The 12,143-nt window shown below is 44.6% G+C and overlaps 1 protein-coding gene across 6 annotated transcripts in view; it reads left to right on the top strand.

Moving 5' to 3' along the window:
- The window catches only part of Fat3 (FAT atypical cadherin 3), a 603,560-nt gene extending 591,585 nt beyond the window's left edge, over nucleotides 1–11,975 (top strand). For 4 of the 6 annotated variants that reach the window (XM_029542742.1, XM_029542740.1, XM_029542738.1 and 1 more), the window contains 4 exons: nucleotides 3,095–3,208; nucleotides 5,234–5,293; nucleotides 5,997–6,032; nucleotides 6,624–11,975. In XM_029542742.1, the coding sequence (XP_029398602.1) occupies nucleotides 3,095–3,208; nucleotides 5,234–5,293; nucleotides 5,997–6,032; nucleotides 6,624–7,246 (833 nt within the window). In that variant the 3' untranslated portion in view covers nucleotides 7,247–11,975. The remainder of the gene's footprint in view (nucleotides 1–3,094; nucleotides 3,209–5,233; nucleotides 5,294–5,996; nucleotides 6,033–6,623) is intronic. The other 2 variants (XM_021205908.2, XM_029542741.1) reach the window with 1 other exon arrangement.
- Nucleotides 11,976–12,143: the final 168 nt, after the last annotated feature.

Genomic DNA, 12,143 nt, shown 5'->3' with positions numbered 1-12,143 from the left:
AGGAAAGACAAGTCTCGTGAAAACAGAGGATGGTAAAGGGCAGGAGAAGCAGTTGGAAGCAGGTGCCTGTGTTTTCCTCTTCTTTGACATCCTGCTGCAAGATTCTAACCTCTTGAGGAAAGCCCTTAGGGTAGAAACCCTGGAATGAGAAAAGCCTTGGTGGCACTCATCACAGAGTTGACTGTGGCTGGGGGGTGGCTGAGTACCGGGCAGAAGGTGGGACTTAGGATGCACAGAGGTGCAGGTATTTAAGCAGATAAGTGGCATGAGCTAGTTACAGTTTTAAGACAGCTCTCACAGACTTGCAAGGGACTGAATACAATCTAGATGGGAGGCGGAGCCAGCAAAGCAGCATCAGCAGGCTCCCAGCCCTGGCATCAGAATGAGACTAAGGCAAGCTCTGTGGTCCACTGGCTTATCAGCAGGTACGCGGCCGTTTATGCGTCCTCACAGTTTAACAAGTCCTCAGCAGGAGGAGTTTCTGTGCTATGCTATATATGCTGTGGGAGGAGGTGGGGGCTAGATTCCACATGGTCCTGCATAGCATGTGCAGACAATGGAGTAACTGGTGCTTTTGGACAAGGGAGTATGACTATGGAATCCTTAAGCAAGAGTCAGTTTCAGAAAGAAACTATTGAAGAGGGTCTCCTGGGGTCGGAAGCAATCAGCTCAGCACTGAGGATGCATGCCTGAGTTCCTCGGATGGGGGCATCTAGATGCCAAAGAGTTGACAGTTGACCATCACCTGCATACTGCAAATAGTACTTATTACATATTGTAGGAGTCTCAGCTCACTGAGGGGTGAGAGAAAGTAGGCTGACCAGTCCTCTGAAGGAAGCTGGGAGATGCTTGTTTGAGAGCAGAAGGTAGAACAGAAAGGGAAGAGGAGGAGGGGGAGAGGTGGGTGGCTTCTATAGAAGCCAAGCATGTGCATAAGGTTCATAGTATGAAGTACCAGGAACAGACCAGAAAAGAAAAGGGAAGATATGCATATAGATGATATAGATATAGATGTAGATGTAGTTAGATATAGTTATAGATGATATAGGTACATATACACATGAGGGGTAGACCCCGCCATCTGGCGAGAGTGCTGAGGTAGAGTTACCACTGCCCCACTGCTGTGTGCCTGCCAGCTGCTTGAACCATCACAGCCAAATGGGGAGCATCACATCACGGGGAGCATTATCAGCTCCTGGAGAAGCAGTGGGCAGAACCTGGGCACCAGGTTCCAAGTCTCAGCAGCTCTTAGCAGGACGGCTCTAGGGGCTCCGTGAAAGGGGCAGAGGAGAGGACGAGACAGCAAGACAGCAGCATCTCTCCGTGGGAGGGGAGCCTGAGGCAAGGCCTTTCTAGTCTACTGCCCTGTGAACATGCATATTTTAAATCACACCCTGAGGGCTTAGCAGGAATTAGGATCATAATAGAGCTGTGGAGAAGCTCCTTTTTTTTTTTTTTTTTTTTTTTGAGACAGGGTTTCTCTGTATAGCCCTGGCTGTCCTGGAACTCACTCTGTAGACCAGGCTAGCCTCGAACTCAGAAATCCTCCTGCCTCTGCCTCCGGAGTGCTGGGATTAAAGGCATGTGTGCCACCACACCCCTCTCGAGAAGCTCCTTTTTGATTGCTGATTTTTGTTTGTTTGTTGGGTCTTATTCTTTAGCACTAGCTGGCCTGGAACTTACTATGTAGAGTAGGGCCTAGAACTCACAGAGATCCACCTGCCTCTGTCCCCCAAGCCCTGGAGTTAAAGGTGGGTACAATAACACCCACCCAAACAACTCTTTTTTATTTAGGAAGTAAAAGGGATTTTTAAGTAAAGGCAAACAAAGCACAGGACTTGGGTGGGCCACTGCAGCCACCAGGTCCGGTGACCACATAGTCCTCAGTGTTCAAGGGTCAGCTGTGGACACCTTGCCCTTTGCTAAAATAGTGTCGTGTTTTGTGGCACTACCGTTGGGAGATGAATTTCCCCTTTGTGTCTCTCTGCATTTCTATCATTTTTTTATCCAAATCTCTGACTTAATTATCTAAAAGGAGATGGGGAGTCCTCCTGTTTCCTGCTGATATTACTCTTTATGGGGGAACAATAATTTCTGTGGCTGCAAAACAGGGTAGCTATTCCCTTAATCACAGGTCCATGTCTCTCTACAGTCACATTCTGGGATAGTCTGAGCATTTCCTAGAGAATATTTTCCATCCCCACCTAGTTATGTGACAGTTTTATTTCCAGAATCCACCTCAGGCCCAAACTCAAAATTTCCCATGAAGTAGCATTGGATTTTATAGAATGTATTTTCCTCTTTGTTAAACAAGACAGAGTTAGAGCTGGTGAGACAATCTCTTGGCAACTAATTCATTTTGGACTTGACCACCTCAAGAAATGGAGCCTTTTATTGCTTCCTGCATCTATTAAATTGGAAAGCTCTGTGTGTGTGTGCGCGCGCGTGCGCACATGCATGTGTGCCTGTCTGCCTGCCTGCCTATTTTTTCTATAGCAGAGAGAGAGAGAAAACCAACAACTAAGGGAAAACTCACATCTACCTCTCCTCTTACCAGACGCAGGGCAGAGAACACTGGCAACCCCAAGATGAACCACCACTGCCCTCTAGAAGGCAGAGCTGAAAAATCCCACTGATCCTCAGGGAGGGAAGCTGGAAGAAATAGGACGGCTTTCTCGCTATAAAATATTTATGCCCCTGTTTTTAAAGTAATCTCATTTAACCTGGTGTTGACACCACATCGGTTCATGTAAATGACATAAATTAAGTCTGAATGAAGAGCAGCTCGGCTGCACCAGCCTCCCTTCAGTCTCCCCGCAGTCCTCACTTTGAGGCAGGAACAGTTACTTTCAGCTGACAGCTATTCAGAAGCTCATTTGCCATGGGTTAAGGGTTTCGAATCCATAATGTAAATCACTTGATTGACAGACCTTTGCCCCCTATGGCACAATCAATTTTCCATTGTGGAGCTAACTTATTTTCTTGAAGAAAAAAAAAAAACTCTAATAAAAAGGGGTAGGCAGAGAGAGAGAGCAAGAATGAAAGACTGCATAAGGCTGAACGTTGTTTCTGCTTTCTCTTGCGGTTCTTGAAGACAAAGGGACTGAAGACACAGGAGAAGTGACCTGCTTCACGAACAGTAACAAAGGCAGCAACTCTGAAGTTCACTCCCTCAGCTCCTTTCAGTCAGATTCTGGAGATGACAATGGTAAGCACTTTCCTATGGGTGCTGGGGACAGCAAATGAGGAGAAGGGGACACCACTGCATTGTTTCTTGTCCTGCTCCTTGTCCTTCTCGATGACCTTTAACTGTTTTTCACCCATTGTTTGGAGTCCTTGACAGAAGACCTAATAAGTCACTGGTCAGAGCATGGCCTACATGTTGGGGCATGTGGATAACAACCTCTTCTCCCCATGAGTTTTCTTTGACATAGATGATGACAGAATTGCTTCCTCCCCACTGACAGTTCACAGCAAATAGGATACTCTGTACCCTTTCTGGGATGCTTGGGGCTCCTCGCCTCTCTGGTCTATATTCAGGCACCACCTTGCTAGTCATTAGTTCGGAGATGGAGCGGCTTCTCTGTGGAGCTGGTGATGTCTTTGTTCCATTGAATTTCCTGTCTCATCATTTGGGGTCATGGTATTTTGGGGAACTGATAAAAAAAACTATGACCCAGCCCCTTAGAAAAATGCCTGTCTGCCCAGAATGCGGCACTCAAGTTGACCATCTAGGGGCGTGCAGACCCCCTGAGCCAACACCTTAGGCTGCCCTTCCCATTTACCAGCAATCGGCAAGGAAAAAATAATACTTGATAATGTAATTTTCAACATATGGACCTTGTTAATCCACTATGTGCCAAGTCCTGGGCTCAATGGTTTGAACATAGAAAAACAGAATAGTCATGCCTCTGAGCACACACAGGGAAAGTGACAGCAGTAGCCACACCTCTGAGCACACACAGGGAAAGTGACAACAGTTTGTTTTCTCATATATAACCCCTGTCTCTCCCATATGTTCACCCCACACTAGCCACCCCTGACTTCCTTAGAAAGAGCACCCTTGTTCTGTATATCTCAGCACCTACATAAAATCTCACGCATGTGGTACATTTCTAATCTGAGCATTGGGGTAAGAGACAGGCCAGCCAGCCGAGCCAACATGCCAGGCTTCCTGTTCACTGATAGACCCTGTCTCAAGGTAATAGAGATGACAAGGGAAAGAGAAAAACACTTAGGCATCCTGCTCTGATCTCCACATGTAATTACGCAGGCCCATGAATGCGCAAAGATGTATTAGCACACACAAACATACACTCAAGGGTATGCGCATTCATAAACACACTCACATACTAGTGTACCTATCTGGCAGAATAACAAACCATGTAACTACATTTCTTTTGACAATTTTTAAACCAAACACACAAGCCTCCATCCTGGCTGTGTTTGCTTTGATGCATCCTCTCTCCTTCATATCCAGCAAGAAGAAAAGCTACAGAAACTTTGCATATTGTGTTAAACATTAAGAACTTATAGTTGCAAACACCAGATACCAGCTCCAGCCATGATGTCTGGCTTATGACTCTCAAAGGGTCTATAGCTCACACACCTACCCCTTCAGGATCAGCGTCGGGGCAGAGAGCACTAGGTCCTTTCATCTGAAGTCATGGATATCTAAGAAAACTCAATAGACCAGAGGTCTCCTCCACATACCCAAAGCCTCCCAGCAGGAGATGGGCTTCCGGTTGATCTGAACCATCCACGACATGAGTGAGGCCATTAGACTCATGTCAGTTCAAATGTTGCCTACTCCATTGGCATTGGATTCAGAGCACATTGCCCAGCAATGAAGAATCTCCCCAGAACAGTGAAATCTTCCTCTGAGGGCCTCTATGAGCACTGATGAGAAATGTCCTTGAGTTCCGTGGGCCACCATCTTCCTGGTGACAGGTGATGGGTTGTGAAGAAGTGACTCAGAGATCTTTGACCACCATGCTTTTTAGGACCACTGCACCCCATCCTTCTACTCCTTCCCTTCTGTTCCAACAATCCCAGGCGCCCATATATAAGCATCCTCTTGACACCTGCCCTGAGGGACAGACTTTGGAAGGCTGTGGGGTTTGTGTATAATGTCTTCATTATTGTTGTTATTACTTGTTAACCTGTGTTTGAAATATGTAACTAACCAGGACCTGTCCTCCCCCTCCCTCCTGTCTTCTTTTGCTGCCAAAAGCATCCATAGTGACTGTCATTCAACTTGTCAACAATGTAGTTGACTCTATAGAGAATGAAGGTATTTACGGTTTGGTTTTTTATTTCTGTTTGTTTGTTTGTTCGTTTCTTCTATCACAGCATGTCTGTGCTTTTCTGGAAAGTTTGCTTCTGTGGTCTTTATCTGGGGCTGAAAGTGCAAGATACTTGTGGTTTTAAATAACATAATAACAGGGTTGGGGAATTGAGCTCACTGATAGATGTCTTGTCCGCCTAGCCCAAGACTCTAGATTTGGTCTCCAGCTCCAGAAAAAAAATCAAGTAAAGTGCCAGACATATCTCTGTGGATTCCAATAAATGTAACAATTATTAAAGAAAATCTAGTTCAAATTTATTTAAGTATCTATGTTCTCTTATCAAATCTCTTCAAAGTAAAGAATATTCATTTGCAACCCAGGTTAATCAGCTAATATTACATTCATTCTAGCATCTGTTGAATACCTGCTGTTAGCTGTAGAAACTTATAAAATCATCAGAAATGGCAATGTTATGAGGCTTAATTTATATCAGGTAATTTTGCTAGTGCTTTAATAAAATTATAGCAAAATACAGATGAAATTTGTGCATTAATTTCCTAAGTAGCAGTAAGGAGAGATTTTTCTAAAAATCTGAACTCAGGCTTAGGCTTTGGTTTTCTTGGAGTAGTCTTAAAGCTTCTGGAATCTACTTTATCTCTTCCCATGGCCTGAGTGGCCAGATTCACGTTTCTCTTTGTGTTTGAACAGTGTCTGTTATGGACCAAGGACAGAATTACAACCGAGGTGACTGTGCCACCACCCAGAACAGCTCATTGTTTCTGTGTTCCCCACTGCTCTGCTGCTCCTAACATGCCCCTCCCTCCAGCCCCTCCCAGTCTCCCAGTCTGAGTTTTGCATGTTCCAGGTGTCTTGTATGCTCAGCTCAACATGCATTCATTCCCCAGCCCCATTGCCCGTGTGCGGAACTCACCCGCTTACCAGCAAAGCTGCTTGCTTTTGGCAGTTCACAGTATGTCCGTGCATCTCTCTGCCAGCATGCTGCCAGTCCGGCCTTGTGCACAGCATGTGGATGGGAAATAGGGGTAGGGATGGATATTGAAGATTTTAAGGATGTGTCCAGCATGCCTTTGGGGACCACATCTCTGGGCCTAGTGAGTATGAGTCTGCGCCAGCCAGGCACTCCTTCTCCGTGCTCTCTCTCCAGGCCAGAGCATGGCTGGCCCTAATGGGCCACTGTAGAGAGCTAGCATATGACCTTGGCTTTTAGGGTCTTCTGGTCTTTAGTAATGCATGGCAGGCTCATACTGCTCTTCATACATCTTTGCCCCTCCTCTAGTCTAGAGGAAGTTAATCATCTAGATTTTCCCCTTACAGCCTATCACTGGGACACCTCTGATTGGATGCCTGGGGCACGACTGTCAGATATCGAAGAAATGCCCAACTATGAGAGCCAGGATGGAGGGGCACCACACCAGGGTAGCACACGGGAGCTGGAGAGTGACTACTACCTAGGTGGATATGACATTGATAGTGAATACCCGCCACCTCACGAAGAAGAGTTCCTGAGCCAGGATCAGCTCCCCCCACCACTGCCTGAGGACTTCCCTGACCAGTATGAGGCCCTGCCTCCCTCCCAGCCCACCTCGCTCACGGGCACCATGAGCCCAGACTGCAGGAGAAGGCCCCGGTTTCACCCCAGTCAGTACCTCCCTCCTCACCCACTCCCCGGTGAAACGGATTTGGGGGGCCCATCCTCCAGCTGTGATTTTAGTACTTTTGCAGTAAACATGAACCAGGGCACAGAGGTCATGGCCCCCACTGACAGTGTGCCTCTGCCCTTGCACAATTCCAGAGGCACCTCATCTTCAGAGATGTCAGCCCACTGTGGCTTTGATGATTCTGAGGTAGCCATGAGTGACTACGAGAGCGCAGGCGAGCTCAGCCTCACCAACATTCACATTCCCTTTGTGGAAACACAGCAGCAGACCCAGGTGTAGAGGATACACCTAGGTGCTGGGCCCTGACTATTAAAGCATGGAAGGAAATAAGCTGCACCTGTGTTGGATGGAGAGCAGTCCGTGGAAATGTGGATTTCCTATGAGGAACACCTTCGAAAGTCTTTCTGTCACAAGCAAGCTTAACTCCCAGAGTGACAAGGAGAGGCTCAGAATTGTTTTGGGGGGAAAGGGGAGTGGACAATCCTTGTTGTGGGTGTTTGTGGACTGGAATGCAAAGGAGAAGAAATTAATTTACTAAGTTTAAATGGGAGATCATGAATGGCTTTGTGCATTATTGTGACCCAGAAAGTATGAAACCGGAGTTCCTTTGCAGTATTTACCCCGCCACCATCACAGGGGCATCATTGCATGTGATTTGGAGCCAAGGATGTGAGAATAGTAGAGATGTCTGTCAGAAAAGTTAGTGTTCTAGATGAAAGAAAAGTGAGCGCAAAACACGAGGGTGGGCGGAAGCCTTTGAAACCAACTCTGTTGTTTAAAGGAGCTGCCTAATTTTCAGCTATAAAATTAGGTTTCAGTAACATGCTCAGTGTGCTCAGGTTTGTTTTTTTTCTCACTTGTGTTAAGCATCCAATATAATGTTGTTGGGTTTTGTGATCTCTGAGAAAGTTACCATGAAAGAGCAATAAGAAGCTGTCCAGGGGGTGGGTTGTGGGAGGTTAAGGTTCAATCATTAGAAAAATGGTGGCGATCTTGTTTTTGTGTTTCCTGTCAAATATTCCTGGCCATATCTATGGTTCTAACATTGCTGCCAAAACTGGGCCTTGTTGGTATATCGCTCTCTAGGATGCGGTGTTTTTGAAAGTCTAAGCAGAATTCACAATTCGGAGGAGAGGGGAGTTGATACGGTCGAAGGTTTCAGCCTAGGTAATCACAATTCTGCACACCACAGGTGAAAGTTGTGTGTGTTATTCTAAACTGGTAATGATATCATTATAAATACTCTTAGGTTTTTAAGAAGAAAGTAGGTAATGACTATGTATACATTAAATTGTGTGTGTATGTGAGTGTGTGTATGCGTGTGTGTGTGCATGCGTGCGTGTGAGGAGGACCTAGATATCACTCTGAGTGTGCACTCACTACAGCTGCTCTTGAGGAAGCTGCCCCAAAGGGTTTAGGATTCAGTGTTAGAAATCTTGAGGTGAGCAAGGCCCGCTCACCTTCGATTTCTCTGATCTTTAGTGATACAGGAACACCAAATGCCATATCTTACTCCAATTCAGTTAACCTTATTTTAGTACTGCCATTTATATTAACTTAAAGCAAGTACTGGGATTTTTTTAAAGACAGTGTTTTATAATTTTCAGAACTACTATTTGAAACTGTGTAACATTTGATTACAAGCTAGGGTTTCCCTCCCATCTAACAGGTGGGCCTCGGCCATAACAGAATGCTCTTCCCACTAAAAATACAAAAGCCCAACATCCTAAAGTTAAGGTTAGCAGTGGAGTTGACTTTCCTCTCTTACTTTGATCAGCCGTGGCCACCGCCTTTGCAGTGGCCATGGGAAATGAATGCATATTTGCACATCTGCCTCATGAGCAAATCTCTGTATGGATGGTTCCTAGTGACACCAGCATCGGTGTGTGAAGGGAACTATCTGAGATCTACCCCAATCATCTCCTCAATTGTCTCTAATCCTCTTACTTCGTTGTAAGAGTCAGTGTTTCTGAATATCTGTCATTAAAAGAAAAATCCCTTTCATTCCCAAACATCCTGAGTTAGTAGATACGCTTGTCGGGTCTCTCTGCACTTCTCTTCCATTCTCTTGGTTAGACTCTCCACGGAGGCATTATCCCCACTGTGGTTTGAAATAAATGAATTTCACTAAGGCCGCTTTCAAGAATCAAGTCTTTAGTATTTTTCTTACGTAAGAAGCACATTTGCAAGAATCACAAAGAAAATGACAAACTAATGGTCCAGAGTTGAATCACTGCTGTGCTTTTAATAACACAACAGCATAAAACCATCAAAGTAAAAACAACAATTCATTTCTTGCCCCCAGGAAATATGAGATGAGATCCATGCCAATGAGTCACCAGTGCTTAGCCAGCATCTCTTCCAGAGAGAATGCCTGGCTGACCCTATAATGAAGGCATAAATAGAGCTATCTGCAGGCAGTGGTGGAGGCATTGAAGAAATCCCTGCCCAACCTCTCCTCTGACCTACATAAAATACTTCTTTCTTTAGGACAGCTTCCTGCTAAATTTCGGCAGAATAGTTCTATAGACTTTAAGGATGAGCACTGAGTCTATCGGATTACTTATCTGTAAATGTATGAAATCAATTGTCTTTTTTAAAAAAAAAAATTAGATTTTCTTACAGATTAGGAAACAGGGTGCAGTGAGCTCTACAAGCAACCAGGAGAAGTGGCCAGAGTTCTAAAGAATTCATCCTTAAAGTTCCCTGCTCTGGGTCCCAATTTTACAAGAGAGGAAGCGTGCCCAGAGAGAGAAAGAGACTTGCCCAAACTCACACAGACACTAACTCATTGACAAAACCTATCACCTGTCCCTAGGCGCTATTCCCCGTCCATAACATTGCTCACCGCTAAGCTGCCCTGAGCTGACAGCTGCTTCCTTCTGCTTAATCTCTCACTTCCCACTTCCCTTCACTGAAATATGCAAGAAAACAAAACAAATAGAGACCATTTCTCTGTGGACTCTGGTGGGCCCAGAGATATGGACATTCATCACAATGCTGCTTTTGCCAAATGAATGTTTCTAGAATGGGGGTTCAGTAAGCACAGGAATGTCTTCAGACTACAGTCATCAATGGTGGTGAAGCTGGTGGTGTGCAACACCCCCACCTGGTGTGTTTGACGGTTTTAATGTTGCTTTCTTCTCATGAGCTCTGCCTACCGGCTGTTCTTGTCCTGTCCACTATGATGGACAATGTTAGCCAATTAGTGAGTGTCTTTGTATCTGTTGGAGAAAGTATGGCACACGTGCTGGTCAGGCTGAGCCAAGCTGTCGATCTTTGCCACCCTCTAAGCAGGAGCTAAGGGCTGTTAAGGATAGACAGCATGCTGCATTTATTCCCTTCTTCTGAGAGTATTGCGCTGCTGAGCCTCATCCCATGCCTGCTTTCTGTGTACCCCTATCCTGCCCACTCACACAATGCAATGGGAAAGTCATAGCAATAGATGTAGGTCAAGGCCATAATCCTAGGGTTCAAGCTGTTGGAGTCACAGGAAGGGCTGGGTAGATTCACCTGGGTCTACCACTGGAAATCACTATCCCAGAAGAAAAGGGAGACCATGTCCCACTGGCCTTTATCTGCTGACTGCCTAGCCACTAAGCTGTATCACTTTGCTGAAGCTGGGAGGGCCAAAGCACAAACTAACAAACAAAGAGAAAGATGGTAAAACACCCAGAAAACCCCTTCAGATGAAATACTTCAGGATGATCCAGCATTCGAGTTCTGTGGGTGGCATGGCTTTCTCACTGCTGCACACACTAGTCATGTGGTTAGGTCTGGACATTCTGTGCTTCGTGGGACATGGGACTTCCAAGGGGTATTTCTTCAGTGCCATCTTTCTGTGTGGTCTGTGAGAAACTAGTGTGTGTTCTTGTTAGTGTGTGTCTTGCAACCTTCAGCTGCACATCTCTGATTCAGACCCACCTCTTTGAGCTTCCGGTTGTGTGTCGAACGAGGTTTAAAGTAGCCATGCGTGGGTTTGGCATCAGTGAATATTTAGCCAGCTGGCTAAGACAGGAAAAGAAGAAGGTATTTCTTTCCTTATGTAATAATGAAAAGCAATAATTACAAGTATGTAACAATACACAAAGGCCATAATTAGTCTCTTCCAGTGTTCAGGATGCGCTAGAGAATTCTGTAGTCATTTGGAGTACGTTGGACCCATTAGTATGTCCTATAGCACCCTTCAGTAAACAAATACCTGAGTTGCTCCTATTTAACAATTTTATGAGCCCATACTACTGCATTTCAGGAGTGACAGATATGTCTGGAAATGGGGAGGGTTCTTGCAAAGCACTGTACCAGAGACCATGTTGTACATTTGTCTGTTAAAAACAGGCTGGTTTGTAAAAGATGTATGTTTTTGGTGTTTAAAATGTTTATAAAATTGTATATAGTTGGTTTCAGTTTTCCAGGCGTTTGTAGATACAGTATCTAATGCCTATCTGGATGCTTTCATTTGGAGGGTCGAATAGAATTCTCAGTCATCCACATTGTTGTTCTACAAACTTTTGGGGTACACCCACAACAAAGAGGACTTTAGATTTGAAAACAATGGTTTTTATTCATTTTGAAATGTATTGTGTCTTTCCTTTGCTTCCACAGTTTTCATTTAACTCCGTTTTCAAAAGAAGAAAAGTGTTTCTTTTTAAAATGAATGAGTTTTGCCCAGTTTTGAAGCACTCCACCTTCATGCCATTTCCTAGTCAGAGGGAGCTGTCATTTCTTCATACACATGCACACTCACCTTGCCTCACACACACATCACAAGCAACCTTATGCAAACGGGAAAGTGAACAACACATCATTGAATCTGTCCCTTATATAAAACATACCACTGAATCTGTCCCTTATATAAAACACACCACTGAATCTGTCCCTTATATAAATGCATTATTTCTACAGATATTGCTGTTGGCAGTATTCAGTCTTGTGTTCTTTTCTTAAAAAAAAAAAAGAAAAAGAAAAAAGAAAGCAGAAAAGAAATGGAATAAAAACAAAATAAAATAAAAAGACACAAAAATTTTAGCCAAAAACTAAAACAAGATGGGGGGGGGGGCGGGAACCAACAGTATACAGGTTTGTAACTGCCAAATTTGATCATGAAAACAAGTTTTCAAGTAAAAGGAAAAAATACTATGAAACTCTATTGCGTTGGCTCTTTTTTTTTTTTTTT

This window comes from Mus pahari, chromosome 10 (assembly GCF_900095145.1).
Source record: "Mus pahari chromosome 10, PAHARI_EIJ_v1.1, whole genome shotgun sequence".
Taxonomy (NCBI): domain Eukaryota; kingdom Metazoa; phylum Chordata; class Mammalia; order Rodentia; family Muridae; genus Mus; species Mus pahari.
The sequence above is the reverse complement of the archived record's forward strand: the minus strand, read 5'-3'. Positions and strand labels throughout refer to the sequence as shown.